The 17928-nt window shown below is 48.1% G+C and overlaps 1 protein-coding gene across 5 annotated transcripts in view; it reads right to left on the bottom strand.

Moving 5' to 3' along the window:
- Positions 1-16404, bottom strand: part of Kalrn (kalirin RhoGEF kinase) — a 598618-nt gene extending 582214 nt beyond the window's left edge. For 2 of the 5 annotated variants that reach the window (XM_048454129.3, XM_048454132.3), the window contains exon 1: positions 16275-16404. In XM_048454129.3, the coding sequence (XP_048310086.1) occupies positions 16275-16347 (73 nt within the window). In that variant the 5' untranslated portion in view covers positions 16348-16404. The remainder of the gene's footprint in view (positions 1-16274) is intronic. The other 3 variants (XM_048454114.3, XM_048454115.3, XM_048454118.3) reach the window with 2 other exon arrangements.
- Between the last annotated feature and the right edge of the window lie 1524 nt (positions 16405-17928).

The following is a 17928-nucleotide window of genomic DNA, read 5'->3' as shown; positions in this document are numbered from 1 at the left end:
CAAATCTGTCCTACTCTATAACCATTCCACAAATGTCCCAACAGGCTTCACCACTCTCTCTACACCACAGCCAACCACAAGGGCAACCCTATGGCAAACCTGGGATGCTATGAGATTAAAAATAGAATTCATTCCCCTCTACCAAAATGTGAGTTTTCAGAAGGTCCAGAGACTGTGGGGTAAGGAGATGAAGTTCTGTGGAAAGAAAACCAATATGGCAGCTTGATTACACCGTTTCTCTTTGTGACAGGACAGAGCTGAGCTGAGTGTATGCATGCCCTAGGGAAAGATGGGGATTTTATTGCCTTTACCACCTCCACTCTCCCACTCCAGGAAAAGTTCAAGGAAGTGAGTTACAAGAGGATCAGTAAGTCAACCCTCCTCATACCTTGGCAGAGCTGGCAGAGGCAGTCCCTAATGAAGACATTATCTAGAGAGCTTGACACATCCCTAATTGCAGATTTGGCATCCAAAGAAACTGGCTGAGGAGATGCAGGCTTTTCAGCACAGGCTCGGAAGTCCCAGAAACTTGGCTCTGCTTTCAAAACACTAGTAGGGCCAAGATGGTATGAGACCATCAAAGTGGCTCCCCCTAAAAGAGACCAGGGCTCCTGCTCACCAAGCCAAGATGCTGAGTCACATCAGGAGCTTGGGCCTCACGGGGCATGACCAAGCAGTCTTGAGCCACAAAGACAAAAGGCTTCTGATGGACAAAAATGTCTCCAGAACAGAAGGGCAGAAAGATCCTAATACCACCTGCCACCCAGCCCCTATCCCCTGGCTTCCCCATTCTCTATCTGCTATCCATTCTGCTGGGAATGTCTGTGGATGGAAGACGCATTCAAGCGTGCTCAACTTCGAAACTGGCCTCAGAGTCAGAAAGTGACTTTCCCAAACTGAACAACAACACTGGTCTCCTGATATCCAGTCCACAGCTCTCGACCCGGACCCATCCATCCAACACCACCACTGGCTGCTGCCTGTGAGGCAGGGTCTTGCTCTATGGGCCCAGGTTGGTTTAAATTTGCCCCTTCCTGCCTCTACCTCCCAAGTGTTGGTATTACAAGCATGCCCTGCCATGCCTAACATGGGTGCTTTATTTTCAATCTAGATTTACCTGGCCTTCCACTTCCTGCACCCTTAATAGGGAACAGAGTTGCAATTTTCCTCAGTCAAAATACTACTACTACTAATAATATTAATATTAATACCTTCTAGCACTGTTTGAACTCCAGAGCCCTGGGATGAGAGCAGTACATGAAGCACAAAGGTTTCTGCATAAGAACAATTTTAGTTTAAAACCACAGCACACAAGCAGCTCCACCAAAGAAAAGAAGCAGCCTTAAGTTGGACTCTACTTTCTACCTGTTACTAAAATTGATCTTATTAATTGATCTTATTTACCACATTCTTCCTATAAAATTGATGTTCACAGATGCTTTGCCTTATATTGAAGGAATGAACATCATTTGAAAGAAGAAAAGCTGGCTGATCTGGTTATTTTAGAAGGCTGAAATGACCCAGGAATCAGATCCTGGTGAGGTACAGGGAAACCAGACCCAGCACAGGCTCCTACCTCAACCAGTAGACTACGAGACCCAGACATCAGCCTCTCAGAATGCGAGCCTCTGTGGGACAGCTCAATAGGGAGTCATTGCCACTCCGCCCTTCCTGAGACCAAGAGCTCCCTGAACACTGTGCTGGATCTCTCTGTCCCACAACAGAGACTGTGTACCAAGTGATCACTAAATGCTTGCCGGAAGAATCAACCCCACCACACCCTTGCATGTTTACATGCACACAATCTCATACATGTATAAAGAAGGGCCCCACAGCCATGCAGTCTAGAACTTAGAAGCATGATTTCTCAACCCTCGTTTCTCCCAAATCATGTCTAATTTGGGCAATACTTTTTAAAGTGTTCTATACTTTCCTCTTTTGCATGTCCTCGCATATATTTAACCTCCCCCTTGCTCTACCAGAAGCATTTATTTGCCTCAGGGAAGTTCAGGATAGTTACAGCAGCAGGCAAAGAGAAAATGTCAATGCTCAGCTGTTGATACCCGGGATAGGATTTTTTTAGTATTGCAACTTGAATAACTAAGATTCCATGAACACATCAAGAGCCAGCTTGAGTGGACCTAGCAGTGAGGTTACTTTGAACCAGAAGAGAGAAGTACTGGGGATGCAACGCAGAGGGGTCCCCTGCTATGAAGAAAACAGGGAAGATCTCCTCAAACAACCCACTCAGGCCTCTGGAGCTCAGTTTCTACTTTCTTCTCACCTCCTCACAGGTGGCACCAGGTAACCAACGCATCCATAAATCTCTTTGTTTCTTGGTGGTAGTTCTGAGAACCAGAGACCAGAGAAAGGCCTGGGGTCTGGTCTAAGTGGCTGTAATGTACCAGGACTTTGACTCCATGGGCAAAGTATAAGGACTTCAATTTCAGTGCCAGTCATCAGCATAATACTCCAAAAAGGAACACTTTGGGCACACTGTGGCTAACACCCATACCAGAGAAAGGATCAGATCAGCTCCATGCAGAGAGCAGGGGAAACCAACAAGCATGCTGTGACTCCATCCTTCTCCAGCCGCAGGAGCAACTCTTTGTACCCAGACCCTGTTCTGCAAAGAAGTGGTGAGCATGTGGGAGGTGGGGATCCATGCAATTGAATAGTTAAATCTCAACAAAGCACTAATTCAAAACAGACTAGTCAAGAAAAGACTATTAGAAAGCAAACAAAAATTGGGTACAAACATATGAATTAGCTCCACTTTAGGAAATATTAAGAACTGCATTTTTTTTTGCATCTCTGGGTAATAAGAAGTAAGTGTGTAACTAAGTCACATTGCTGCACAGCATAAGGAAACCCTAGGCCACTCTCAACCAGACATTCCTTCCTATGAGCATGTCTTGCGAAAGCAAACAGAACATATCACGAAACGTTTCATTCCATCTCCCTGCTGCCAATTTCCTATCAGACATGAAAAGATGCAGTCCTTGAGTGTAGGACAAGCTGTCACTCTCATCCAAGTCCCCTAGCTCAGCTTTCAGTCCACACCCTAAACCAAAGGAGACCCCAGAGAGGAGCTGACAAAACCCCTCCTCATGGAGTCAGCAATTTTGTTTGTCCGAAGTATTTTTCTTCGACCACCTCACTTTATCTCATGTTATTCCTATGAGGTATGGCAGGGAAGTGTGCTGACCTCTTTCTTCAAATGAGGAAAGAGAGGTCCCGCCTGTAAAAAAAGGACTATGAACTGGCTTGGCCAACTCAGCAAGCTGTTTCATGGTAGGGAGGAGGGATCAGGGTCTCCTGAATCACAATCCTGCATGATCCTAGCCAAGGGCAGACAACTACATTTACAGATACACTCTGATGCCTGTGGCAGCAGAGTTGCAGAGTTAACATGCACTGAAGCCCACATAACACATGTGGCTTTGGGGGGCTAATTTTGACTGAGAACCTGGCTCTTAATTTACTTAATGCACACAGTAAAAGAGGCCAGGGGGAGCTGCCACCGGTTCTCTTGTCACTAGCAAAGCATCCTTAAACAACCACAGGAAGTTATCTTTGGACAACAAGGACAGGTTGTTCCCCTCTCTCCTGAGGATAAAAGCAGAAGAAATAGCCAGAACCCACAGTAGTCCTAGTCACCTTTGAAACGGATAAAAAAAAAAAAAAAAAGGTTCTTCTTAGTATGGCTTGAACTAAATAATGTCCCAGAAAAGAAAAAAAAAAATCACTAGTGCATGGAAAATCTGGGTTATAAATGTCTATCCTTAGGAGGAGAATGGTAAACACAATATAGCACACAACATAATATAATATAGCTCTTAAAATAAATAAAGCAGAAATCGATGTACTGACATGGAAAACTGTCTGTGACTATCAAGTTATAAGAACAATTTGCAAAACATCAGATATAGCCTGATGCTTTTTTGTTATATAAAAGGGAGCCATGCATTTATGTAAACACATATTTATACATGCAACAGGCACTTCTATCCGTTAGATACATCAAAGCATTACAGGGGAAGAGATTATATGCTTTGGATATTTGTTCTATTTAAATCTTTTTATTACAATAACTATCAATGTCTTTACCCTTTCACACAATTGAGGAGTCTTTTGTGTTCCTACCTTCATATAAAGGTTATTTGGCCTAAGGTTGTCTTACTTTGTACAATGAAATATATGTGTACTAGTATGTTTTACAGTTAAATTAAGTAGAAAAATGACTTTGTTCACAAAAAGTCTGACTGCCATTCCACAATTTATTTTCCATCTTAAGTAAAAAAATCAAAAGCAAATGATGAACCTAAAGAACAAAAGGAAATATCTCACGTTAGCAAACACGGGTTCTCTGGGCAGCTGGGATTAAAGGAGCTTTTGCATCGTCTATGTTTCACTGTATTGTGTAAACGCTCTACAGTAAACAGCAGTATAGAAACAGTAATACTGAGATATGAAAACGTAAGTGTTCTATAAACAGATACCTTAAAATTGATCTTTCTAAATGAACGTTTTTCATACTATTTAAACTTGTTTAACTTAATGACAGTAAATTACATGAATTAATGCATCCATGAAATTCCTTTCAAGTTGATCTCTGACCATTTTCCCCCTTATTCAAGACCATAAACTATTCAAGGAAAAGAACTGTGAGCTTCCATGTTTAGCAGCTCTATTTACTTTTCCAGTGCTTATGAAATATGTGGATATTTATAATCTAGTGTTACAAAGGATCCCCTCTGACTAATTCAGACTCAACAAATAGCTACATTCCAGTGTTGACTTTACAAGTCTTTTTGTTTAAGGTAGAACTGCCTGTCCACAAAAATTATTTTTATTTCCTTCACACAGTATTGAGTAACTCCCAAATGGCATACACACCAATAATTAGCTTTTTTTAAAAAAAGAAAGAAAGAAAAGAAAAGAAAAGAAAAGAAAGAAAAATCAAGCTAACAAATAATAGTTAAGCAACTATTATCTGTGAGACACTCAGCTGGGTGCTGAAAATTTTTTTGGGACAGAAAAGTCCAAAGCAAAATGTAATATACAGTACAGCCACTGAATACAGACACAAATGTTTTCCAAGATAAAGCTCCAGAAGGTCTCAGAGCTATCAGTTTCTATAAGGATTTGTGATGATGCTGGTGTCCAAACAAGTCTCCTAAGTATCTTATTCCCATGCCAGACTTCTTGTCTAAGACACCAGCCAGAGACACAGGAATTCCTATTTTTATTCCCAACCAGAACCCACAGAATGGATCAGCATGCAGAACCCTGGCATCCTGGCCCACTCGGACCTCACTGGCAAGATCATCTGTCTATGGAATTCTCATTCCTTCTCCAGAGAATATGTCCGGCTCCTCTCTTCCCAAGACCCAGCATCTCTCAGTGCTTGATCTTGGTTCTTATGTGCAACGACAGCTCAATCAGCTTAATAACAGCTCTAGCCTCTGGCCAGGAAACCACCTAGGCTTCCACAGGTCCACAGAAGTGGTCACCAGCCCTTCCAGAGCTAGCCTCTTTGCCCAGGAATCTCATCCTTTTCTGGATCTCTTGGAATCTGACACCCATCCTGATAACCTCCCCTAGGCGTTCTTCCACCTTTTAACATGTTAGGGCGCTACCGTTATCTCCTCCTGTGTCCTTTTCAAGCAGTCAAAAGATTTCTACGAGAGAGAGAGAGAGAGAGAGAGAGAGAGAGAGAGAGAGAGAGACCCTCAGTAGACCTGATAACCCATTAAAATATTTTAATAAAGTTTGTATGTGTGCGTAAAATCACACCTGTAAGTCTAAAATTTCACACACTTGTAACTATACATATTATACATATTACTACCAAGTGCTCCCAAAAACCTCTTCTCTGTGCTCTCCCCAGCAAACCCCCTGAATGGCTGTCTGTAGTCACTGTGCTCATTTTTGCCACCTTTTCATCCATTTAAACTCAGGTGACTTAGTGAACTCTTTCCACACACATCCAGATGAGGTTGCCGATCCCCGGTACTGTACCACACGGTGCACCATCATCCTAAAAACTGTGCTGATCCAATACTTAGTCAGGTATCTCCTTGGACCCCAGGGTCTGAGCATGCCTTGTGCTAGTACGCTGGGTTAGTGAGAAGAGGCAGGGAATCGTGGACCTTCCCTCTCAGCTAAAGCTGTGGCATTATTCCATCGGAGCTTCTCCAATAGCCACAATCCCGACAGGGAGTCCTGCCCGTCTCCTGCTCCAACTGTTGATGAGCAGCTCCTGCTTGCCCACACCCTCCTTCCCAGAACAGTCAGTAGACAGAGATGGAAATCCCACAGGAGCTCCAGACCCCTCCCTCTCAGCCCCCTTTGTCACTTCCAATTAACCATCTGTCAGCCTCCGAGACCCCTTCTAGGCTCACTGTCCAGCTGCCAACTCAATACTGTGTGCCTGCTACCCCCTCCCCATGATGCTCACTGTCCCTGAACTGTGGGGTATGAGTGTAAAAAGTGGAGATTTTAACCATATCCCTTGTCCCTGCGTGTTATGCTTGAAATAAATGTAATACCAAATTTAAAAATAATACCCCTACCTACCTCTACAGAGTAAAGGAGGGAGGGAGAAAGGGAGGGAAAGGGAGAGAGAGAGAGAGAGAGAGAGAGAGAGAGAGAGAGAGAGAGGACAGGAAGAGGGGAGGGAAAAAAAGAGAAAAAGGATAGAGGATGGGAGGGGGAGGAAAGGAGAGAGTAAAGAGGGACCTACTAAATATCACAATTTTCATAATTTGGAATATGAAGAGATCCATCTAACCATCAATACAACAATGTTATATTTGTAATATAGTCACACTAGCCATACATATAACCTTATTATATTGTTAGCAATTTAATGAGTTATTTATGACTACTTATAACATGTCAAATGCTTTATATACCCACATACAGAGTTAAAGGGAGTGCTTTGGGGACAACAAGGGTGTGACATCTTCCACTTCTGGGATCCCTGTTCTCCTTCTGCTTCCTTCTAGGTAGCCTGGGCCTTCAGGGAACTGGAACATCATGAGCAGACACCAGCTCTGATTGGTGCCATCTCCTGGTGGCCAGGGCCGGACCCCTCTACAGGAGGCTGCCCAGAGGCCTAGCCTGAGTCAACTCCCATTCTACTCTCTCACTCCTTCCCATCCACCATTTGCCTCGCTGGCTCACTCTCCATAGAAGGTGATTCTGCAGAGCCCGCTAGCCTAGGGCTGATCTACTTCAGGGGTGCTAATTTTGCATCCCAGCTGTTCTGCATGAAGGTCTCAGAGGATCACATCATCCAGACCACTGACCTCGGAGATTACACATCCCTGACCCCTGCAAAAGAGCTAGCAACCAGGTACCTTGGGTACTTGAGTCCTGGATCACCATTGTCTTTTCTGAGGTCTGCCTTCCCTCTGGTCCCTAAAAAAGCATCCTCCTATGGACCAAGGCGACCCCTCAGCTGATCCTGAGACCCACCCCTTCAGGCTGAGGCTGGGAATTTAGCTGAGTGGTAGAGAATGCTTGTCCAGAACCCCTGAGGCCCTAAGCTGGTGCCCATGGCACAAAACACGTATCCAGATTCATCCAGGATCTTTCTCCATCAACTGCTCTTCTCTTTTCCTACCTCCGGTGTGCCTTCTCCCTCTTCCTCACCGCAGGTATTCACATAGCTTCCCTCCCTAAAAAAAGCCTACCCTCAAGTCTGCTCCCCATCTCCAACTCCCTCAACTATTTTTAACCTTCCCTTTGCAGCCAAACCTTCCCGAAGAGTCATCTACATGCACTCCCACTACTTCCTCCCATCCACTCACTCCATTCCCCTCTGCAATCCCAATTCCACCTCCCCAGACAGGTTTGAAACTTCCTCCACAAGTTACCAATGGTCTCCCTGACTGCAGAACCAGCCCCATGGCGGAGGGCGCCTCACAGCGACACGAAGCCCCGCCGTTCACACACTGGTTCTCCTCCAGCCCCTCACGTCAATCTGCAGTTCTGTCCTTGGCCTTCTGCCCTTCTGTCTGTGTAAGCTTTTCATTTATTATCTCATCTATGCTGATAGCTCCAGCCACAGCTTCTTTCAGATATCTCCCAAATCTGTATTTCCGACTCTGGCCTCCCTCCAAGGCTCCAGACTCCCTTCGATACTCGCCTACTAAATCAACACTTCCCTTAGCTCTGCACTGACACCTGAAATGCAACATGTCCCAAGCAATTTCTCCAAATCCTCCCTCTCCTCCTGGTCCCCACAGCTGCTGCCCTTCTTCCCAGCTCCTGGTTTTCACCAAGCATAACTCCATCCTCCCTGTCACTGAGACTCGAAGCTTTTGTTCCAACCTTCTTGAACCTTCTTGACACCTCCATTGGTCCTGTAGGCTCAACCTCCACAAAGTCACCTCTTTTCCATGTTGCTTGAGTGTCTCAAGTCCAGAGCCTCCATTGATATCACAGTAATCTATCTATCTTTCCCCGCCAGCAGCCTCTTTCTCCATCCGAAGAGAAACTCCACAGGGCTCTCAAATTCATGCTCCTCATCACATCTCTGTTCGTGTTCAGAGAAACCCACAAACTCCCCCAAAGATCCAACTCATTGACGGTCCACTCTAAACATTCATGAATTAAAACATTCAGTCAATCAATATGGTCCCCACCCTTCTGAGTCTCAACTCCCAATCATCCTCTCCCTTCATCCTTTGGGTGGCATAGACTGGACTATGACTGTTGCCAACTGAGCATGAACGCTGATGTCTCCTACTACTACTGTTCAGCCCGGGAATGCAACACTAGATTCTACGAAGACATAACCATTCCTATAACTGTACCGATCAAACATCACTTTTCACTCCTTTGCTTGTTTATTCCTGGTATCTATGTTCCCTAGCAAGTGCCTGGCTCACTTCTAATAATGCTACGGGGGCGGAAGGGGAGGAGACAAAGCTAATGCTCCAGGTTTCTTCTTTCCCTCCCTGAATGAATGCCTCTGTCCTCCCAGCAGATACTTTCTGTTCCCTCGCTCCTCAGCAGACACGATTTCAAGCAGCTCTATTGATCCAACAACTCTATGGCTGTCAGTCATTCCCTAGTTATTTTACTGCTAGTCATCCACACAAAGGAGCGGCAGGAAGAGTCTTGACTACAAACAGAGAAGGAAGAGGAGAGGACCGATTCTCTGCACCCACCTGATGCTCAGCAGAAGCAAGCCAGCCTGTTTCCACCAGGCTCCTGCCATGTGGCTCAGGGCCTGGGAAGGGGCTGCAGGGAGCTAGCACACTTACCTCTTTGTGAAAGAGTTAACAGAAAGTGCCCTGACCTGTATAATAGGATGGCCCGTAGTCCCCTTGGAGGGGAAGAATGATCAGGATCATCTCTCCTCCCAGACCAAATGGTCCTGCGGAGGGGAGATTAAACAAGGTACTACATATCGGAAGAGGCACTTAGAGAAACAGAATGCCCCATTTGAAATAATTATCTGCAGATATTTAGATAGTATTGTACAACTTATAAAGACCTTTTACTGTATCTTATTTTAATCCATCAACAATTCTGTAAGGGAATGGGGGTTGACGAGATTATTATTTCTTTCCCTTAGATGTCAAAGTCACACGTACATGTCATCCAGATAAGTAGGGAGCAGAAAAGAGTATGGCCTTCCTGCTCTCAGGCATGACCTTCCTTCATAGGCTTTCTCTCCCCCTTTCAGCCCATTAAGCCCACGTGCTCCCAGAAGGAGGATATTTATATTTACATCCATTCCCCTTCCTGCTCTAGCATCTTCCCTTTAATGGTTCTATATACTTCCACACTGTACGACTGTAGCAGACACTCAATAAGTATTTGTCCAACAAGTGAGCACTGAGGCCCTAAGTCAGCCTCCTGAATTCACAGGCAGGAGAGGTCCCTGCCTCTCTCATGCTGCTGTTCTGGCACCCTCCCATGCCAGAAACTCTACCCAGCAGCCTTCCAGAGGTGCCCACTGCATAACTACAACAGCGGGAACAATACCCCCCCAATGGTATACTCTTTTTCTACTTAGGTTTCTCAAACCGTAAAACAAGCTTTATTAGTCCCATCTTGCAGAATTCCTGAAGATGAGTGTAATTTACCCAAGAGTAACCTAGTGCTGAGCTGATCTGATCCAAGGCCCATGGCCTTCTGGCTACTCAGGGCTCCCCCATCAGTACTGTTGACAGGTTTTGATTGGGTAATTCTTTCTTGTGCTCTGTAAGATATTTAGCAGCACTCTGGCCCTATCTACCAACCAGATGCTTACAGCAAACTGTCCTGTGAGCTGTGACAACCAAAATAAAGTCTTCAGGTATTGCCAAATGTTCCCTGGGGTAGAGAGCAGCATTTCTCCTGGATGAGAACCACTGTGCTATCCCTATATGGCCCAACTCAGATACAAAGGCCAAGAGCAACCAGGAGGAACTCCAAAAGGATTTGCTTTCCAAAGTCTAAGGAGAAACCCTAGTTCATTCGCTCTGGGCTGGAGATTCCCAAGCAGGAACAGTTCTCCTACTTGTAACATCACTTCTTTCTGTAGCTCTGGTTCGCCCCGGGGCCTCCTGTCTTACTGTAAAGGACTACCAAACAGAGCTGGACAGAACTGCCAAGAACTGTCCCATTGGCAGCCAACCATCCAAGGATGAAGTCCGGCCTCCCCAGCCTCACACAGGTAGACCCAGATGCCATCAATATATTCTGAAATAGATTACTGCAGACATCACCTGCCTAAAACACAATGTCCCCTCTCCAGAAACGGAAAGTCCTCTCAATACTCCTCCCGAAGTTCCTGAACAAGGGTAGGGCTAAATTCCCAATTCATGACTGATGGAAGCAGAAGAGAACTTAAAAGACACAATAGCCATTGAGCTGAGTATGCTGGATGGTTTAAGACAACTTGACACAAGGTCAGGTCATCTTGAAGGAAGGGATCTAAATTGAGACAATGCCTCCAAAGGACTGGACTGTATGCAAGTCTGGAGAGGATTTTCTTGACTGATGACTGATGTGGGAGGGCCCAGCCCGCTACGGCTGGTACCACCTCTGGGCAGGCAGTGCCAGCTCTGAGAAGGTGGTCCCTGGGGTGTATGGGCAAACAGACTGAGCAAGCCAGGAGGAGCAAACCAGTAAGCACTCTTCCATGGCCTTTGCAGCAGCTCTCCCTCCAAATTCCAGCCTTATGTGAGCTCCTGTCCTGATGGTTCCCTCAGTCACGGACTGTGACGGGGATGCCAAGCTGAAATAAACCCTTTCCTCCAAAAGCTGCTTTTGGCCATGGTGTTCCAGCACAGCCACAGTAACCCCAACTAAGCCAATGGGCATCGTGTTTGCCTTGTGAAATGTCAAGAGAAACATCAAAGGAAATGCTATCCTTGGTTGCAAAAAGAAGTAAGAAAATTTCTCTCTTTTCAAGTACCTGGCAATGTACAGACTATATGTTGATATTTACTCAAAGATCTGCACACAGAGTAGGTTGCTGTTTCAAAGTCTTCCTTTTCTGTGGTTTGGACTGACAGGGGCGTGTTTTCTTAGACAGGCAGGATGGAGCTGTTCTCTAAGTTAGGGAACGATGCAGGGAGTAGAGACATTGTCATCACCTTGATTCAACAGGGCTTATATTTGGTCCATGTTTGTTGTATCTCTGAAGGAAATGGAATCTTTCAGGAATTGTAAAATGGTTTAAAGACTTTATTACTTACCTCCAAAAATAAATAGTTTTGATGGAGAAATAGGCCCTACATATAGGAAAGGCTAAACAGTAGTGCAATACCACCGATGCAGTGACAAGACACTGGGGGCTTTCCAGAGGTCGCCATAAACTGTAAACTCTCTTGAAAAGCTAGAACACAAATCTTGAAGAATGTCTTGGATTTGGAGACTCTAAGGCATGGGGATGGGAAGCTGGCTAGAACTGAGCAGCTAAGTATGGACTTGACCCACGGGCACCAGGGCGTTATTGAAGGTTTCATAAATCAGAGAGTAATATGATGAAAAGAGTGTTTCTGAAAGTGCTATAAGCCTCGGGGACAGTGTAGAGAGGGGACAGATTCTGAAGGATGAGAGGGGTCTGTGGAAGAAGCCCATGGAGGACAGGCCTGAGGCAAGAGGCTAACTATGGCGGACTATGCAGTAAGGCTTGTCAGCCTAGAGAAATTCCCCCAAATTAATGCCAAGGTTTTGAACGTGACTGGGAAAGAAAACATGCAACTTACAGAATGAGGAAGTGAAGAGGAGAAGGTGGTCTGGGGAGTTTGGAAACAGAGAGCTGAGCCGAGCTTGGCCAAAGCCCCATTAACAGTTTTTTTCCAGTTGAAATGTCTGAATGCAGAAGCCAAAGCTCAACAGGAAGTTAAACGTGGGACATACCTCACAGCAACTTCTTCTCATTATTCTGAGCCTTTCGCCTTTACATTTTCTCTTTTGCTCCCCAAAGCTTAGCTCTGAGTTGTTATGGAGCCTACTCTTCTGTCTCGTCTCTGGGATCCCACGCAGTCATCCTGGCATCTTCTGGTTTTCCTCTCCACAGCTTGCTCTCTGTCACCCCAAACCACCCATGACACAAACCCAAAACTCCTTTTCTGACACTAGGGTTCCACCCTGTCTCTTGCTGATAAAATCCAAGTGACTATGTCCTCCTTGTCACTCCAAATGCCAACATCGAGTACCCCTTCTGATCCTGTGCCCCACAAAGTCAGCTCCCAGTGTTTCAATTTTCTATTCCTCCTTCTCAGCCTGTCTGCCCCATCAGAACTCGCATGAATTCTCTGGGATCTCCAGGATCCAGACTCCTTTCTGCTGTTTCCAAATTAAGACCTCCTTGCCCTTCTTCCTTCACCATCTCCACTTGGAAGGTTCAAGGACACCAAGCCTCCCGAATCAGCACGACCACTCCTGCCCATGCCTAGAGTTCACATAGCCAATTCCAAAATGACTCCACTTAAATGTGCACATCCAGTTCCTCATATATAGACATACAGGGATGCTGGGATACTGTCCATCCTTGGGTGTCAGGAAATATCGGCACTTCTGCCTCTATCTAAAGCCTCTCAGAATTAGCTCTGGCTTCCCATCCTTCTTGCCATCGAGACGGGGCAAACTCCCTAGCCTCTACCTCAGCCTTGGATGACCTCTGCATCTCCCTAGATCCTACCTTTATTTTTTTTTCACTTCATCAACAAAATTTCCCAGAGACTAATCTTTCCAAACACTACTTTCTTTATGAGGTATCCTTGCTCAAACACCAGCAACGACTCCCTAATTCCTTTGAATCAAGTCCAAACTCCTCTTCAAAAGGTTTCAGACGCCTTAGTTGCTATTATATTTAGTCAACCCTGTTCCTGTCCTTATTAACCCACTGTTGCCCCTCAGTCAGTCCAGGCTCCCCAAAGCTCCAGCCTTTTTACCTTTGTTAATCTCCTTGCCGCCCTTTCAAAGACCACCCTAGGCTCCACCTTCTCTGGTTCTGGCAACCCTCTAACTTACAATGTCCTGACCGTTAGCAATCAATTAGTTAGCAATCTGTAAGTTCTGGAGGACAGTAATCACTTTGAGTATTTCTCCTGTGTCCCACAGCACCCTGGACAGCAGAAGATTCCTAGTAGGTGCTAAAAAAGACCTTGTGGGTCAATGTTTTATTGTCCATTCCTGAGTTTTCCTATATCCTTTTGCTACCTTACAACTATGACCAGTAAAAAATTTAAATCAAAATAAAATTAAAAGCCAGCAACGTATCTTCTCAGGCTTGAAACAGAACTCTTAAGAAGACAATCAGGACTTTGTCAGTCTATACTATTCTCTAGGATGGTGTGTAGGAATAGAGCGGGTTCTACAGCCTTGTAATTGCAAAAAAGTAATACTGGAGAATCTCATTTAATCAGTTGGTCATGGGAACAAAAACATCCAAATAATCAGAAAGCAGGTAAGTTAAACAAGTAAAATGACTGAATTATTTAAATCATGCCTAATTAGAGACATAGCATGCCAGAGTTTTGACAAAGTAATTGCCAGTCTGGTCTTTGTACATGCAAATTTTTCCACCAGAAAGAAGGGGGTAATCCTGGTGCTGGAAACTTTAAACAATCTGTTTGATGGTTTCTTGGTTGCTCGGTTGAATAAATTTATAATTCAGCCAGTCAGCCAGGTACAGAACTATGCTCCACAGAAGGCATGAATCAAAAAGGAGAAGGCTCAGACACATAGTCTGTCCAGGCTTAAGAATCCCCAACAAGGGGCTCTGTGATAGATTGCGAGGAGGGCGAAGGTCAAGGGGCAGAGCGCAGAGGGCCATGAGGCAGGAAGGCACTATTCTAGACTTACCCCTTTAGCAGCTTGCCACAGGTCATCCATCATTTGCAAGTTTGTGTTTAAAGGATTTAAACTGTCTCTGACTCTAAGCACATATGAGGTCTAGCCTCCCTCACCACCATCACCACCTCCTCCTTGAAGCAAGCAAGACTACCCTGTGGAAGGCCATTACCCCAGTAGGAAACTGACCCCAGCCCACTTCTTACCCTGTGACTTGAAACCAGCCTGGACAATGTAAGCTAAGATGTGTTTTAGAACTTATCTTCATAAGTCTCTAGAATTGGAAGCTACAAAGCAAATGCCTATCAAAAGGAAAAGAAGACAGAAGAAGAGGAGAGGAGAGGAAGATTGTGAATTCATACCACAGTGCTCTTACCCAAGAGGTAAAAAATACCACTGCTTGGCCAGGCTGGGATGCAAGTGGAGTCTGTAGACCTCGTGAGTGTCTGGATGGTGCTGAGCTCCCAGAGCCTCTTTCTCTAGATTCAGGGTTACACACTCTAGTCAGGCACCTCTTTAGAACCCCTGCTTAGGTTTCTAAGAGAGGAGAGGTGAGCAGGAGAAAAAGGAGGGGCAGGGAAGGTGGAAAGGGAAAATGCTGACTCCCAGGACAGGAGAGGAGAGGTAAGAGGGCAGGCTGAACCCTGGAAGCAAGAAAGGATGACAGGAGCCTCTTCCCCTTCCCCAGACACTGGCATCAATTCCTGTCCTCCACCTCTTTCCTCTCCAGACCAATGAGAGATGACCATATGGGCCAATTAAGTCTTGACTTCCAAAGTCACAAGTTTCCCCACAAAGAGCCCCACTCCCTTCCTTAGAGTGGACCTCCAGGGTAAAGCAACAGTGTTAGGAAACAAACGGACGTGAAGCCTTCAGAGCTAACCTGACCCCTGACCCCCATCAGTTCATGTCCTCTGATCCAACTTTCCCAAAGGCAGGGCAGATGTGCAGGGCATTCATAACTTATCGGAGTCCTTGGGACAAAGATTCCAGACAAAATGGTTGCAGACGTGTGGGGGAGCTAGGGAACTGCACAACGGAGCCGGAGGAAGCTACAGGTACAGGAGAGATGGGGACTCCTTGGTGATGAGATGTTTGAAACAGGGCTACAGGTGGTAGGAGATGAGGGTGATCGGTGTCTGTTCTGGTGAAGGGACGGTGGAGCCAGCGAACAAGAGCAGCTACAGACCTGCTGCATGCGAAGTGCAGAGCGGCGCAAAGCGCTAGAAAGCCAACTCATGCTCCTCGCGCCACAGGCAAGCAAATATTTGGTGGGTGTGTATTGAGAGGGATGCTAGCTAACTCACACTTCCAGAAATAAGCGATTCTTAGGCAAAACTCATCGGTTCTCCGGGCTGGAGAAATGACCAAGGAGTGGGTCCGAGGTGCCCAGGGTCCTCCCAAGCCGGTCGAAAGTCCCAGACGCTGCTTCCCCACACGCACCCGGCACGATCTCACGTCGCCTGGCTCCTGCCTGCCTGTCAGGCTGCAGCCTGAGCGCCTCGCGACCCCTGCTGCCCCTCTAAACACATCAGGGCCCCCGGCCCTGGAGGGAAGAAGAGGCACCAACCCCGGGAGACCCAGGAGCCCCGCAGACAGGCACCGTGGGAGTGGGGAGCAGAGGGAGGGGCCGGGACACGGGGAGCTGGAAGCGGCGCGCAGCAAAGTGATCCAACATCGCCCGGAGAAGGCGGCCCGAGAGGACTGCCTCCCGCCTCCCCAACACAGACCCCCGCAACTGGGGTGAACGCCGAGGGGAGCCCAGCCCCCACGTCCTCCCCAAAACGCAGCCAGCACAGCCAGAACAACGTGAATCTCCACAACTCTAGCCCCGACGACCGCGGGGGGCCGCCTCCGACTCGCACGCCCCGGCGGCAGCCTGCCGTCCCCAAACTTGTCCGAGATGCCGCGTCCGAGGCGGCCGTCCTCACCCCCCGCCCCGGAACCCTGCCTGACCTTACCTGTCCGGAAAAAGGCGTCCACGTCCGAGTCGGCGGCTCCCACTTCCTCCGCTGCCCCCTCCGGGGGGTTCATGACTGGGGGAGGGCGTCCGCGGGCAGCCGGGCGCCGGCGAAGCCTGTGGCCGAGGGCGGCGCGGCGCCCGGTGGGCGAAGGGCGCGGTGGCCGTGGCCACTGAGCCGGTGGCCGCGGGGCTTCGGGCGCGGGCGCGGGTGTGGGGCGGGGGGCTGCGGCGCGGGGGGAGCGCCGAGCCTCCTCAGGCTGCGGCGCACGGAGGGCTGGGGGCGCCTGCCGCCGGTTCCCCCATGGTCCCCTTCCCCGGGGCGCTGGCCGCCTGCTGTCTGGCCCGGGCCGGGGGTCCCCGCTGCCTGCGCGCCCGTGGTGCCCGGCAGCGGCAGCTGGCTCTCCTCGCCCGTCCGCCTGTCTCTATTGTTCAGCCCCGCTCAGCTCTCTCCTCTTTATTTTTCCTCCTCCCTCCCACCCTCCCTGTCTCCCTACCTCCTCCCTCCCTCGCTCTGCTCTCTCTCTCTCTTGCTGCCTCCCTCCCGGCTCCCTGGCTGGCTCACGAGCTCTCGGGCTCCCCCTCTGGCTCCCGCCGCCTCGGCTCCCGTGGCTCCTCCCGGACTCCTGCTCCCTTGGTCCCGGCCAACAATGACCCGGCGAGCGCCGAGCTGCAGGGACGGTCCCGCGGGCCCCGGGCCTCGCCGCGGGCACCCCGAGGTGCGACGCGCCCTTCCCCGAGGCCTGCGCCCGCCCTCCCGGAGCTCAGCCCGAGCTATTGTTCGCGCCGTACTAGGCCGGCTTCCTGAGCCCCGCAGGAAAAGCCCGGGCCGAGGAGGCGACAGGGCGGAGGGCGGGGCCGACGGGCGCTCTCCGGGCTCGCGGGGGTCTCTGCGGCCGCTACGTGCTCTGCTGCGCTCCGGGTCCCGCCACCTCCCGGCCCCACCCGCCCCACCCTCCCCACCCTGCTCTCAGGTGCGAGCTGGGAACCCCGACCTGCCAGCCCACCTCCTTCAGCCCTCCGGCTCAGTCCCCAAGCCGGACCGGCCTGTCCCTAGAGGCTGGACTTCATCCTTCTCCTTCCTGACCAACCCTTGTCGCCCTGCCCTTGGAGGCCTCTCTGATTCTCGTCACCATCCCTCTTTTGAGCTGTTCTTCTCTGCCCCCATTCAATACCCTTTTCAGCATCTCGGATCGACTCTGAGAATCCTTGTCCCGTTTATTCCTCTGTGGATGCCTTCCTGCCTATCTCTCCTGTCCTGTCATTCTTTTGTGTCTCTCATTTGTCTCTGTCCTGCCATGGTCCTTGGCCCGAATCTCAGGGCTCCTCTTGGACAGCTGTCAAAACTCTCTAATCCCGGGGGCCTTCTCTGTTCTTCTGTCCTCTCTCCAGTGAATGGAGAGATCCAGTTGGCCTGGATAAAGGAGGTGTTATAGAAAGCTGAATTTCGATTAAAGTAGAAAGAAGAGCTGAGGAGAACAGACTAACAGCCAGGAAAAAAAAAGGAAAGAAAGAAAAAAGAAAGCAGGCAGATGTTGTATGAAGTAATTAATGTAGTGATTGAAATGTGACAAACGTTTTAAAGCAATAATTAATTAAACAATAAACAATAATTAACCGGTAGTGTTTTAATGGCCATAAAACCCACAAAAGAG

Source organism: Myodes glareolus, chromosome 2, assembly GCF_982192425.1.
Source record: "Myodes glareolus chromosome 2, mMyoGla1.1, whole genome shotgun sequence".
Taxonomy (NCBI): Eukaryota; Metazoa; Chordata; class Mammalia; order Rodentia; family Cricetidae; genus Myodes; species Myodes glareolus.
This window is presented reverse-complemented; position numbering and strand designations above follow the sequence as displayed.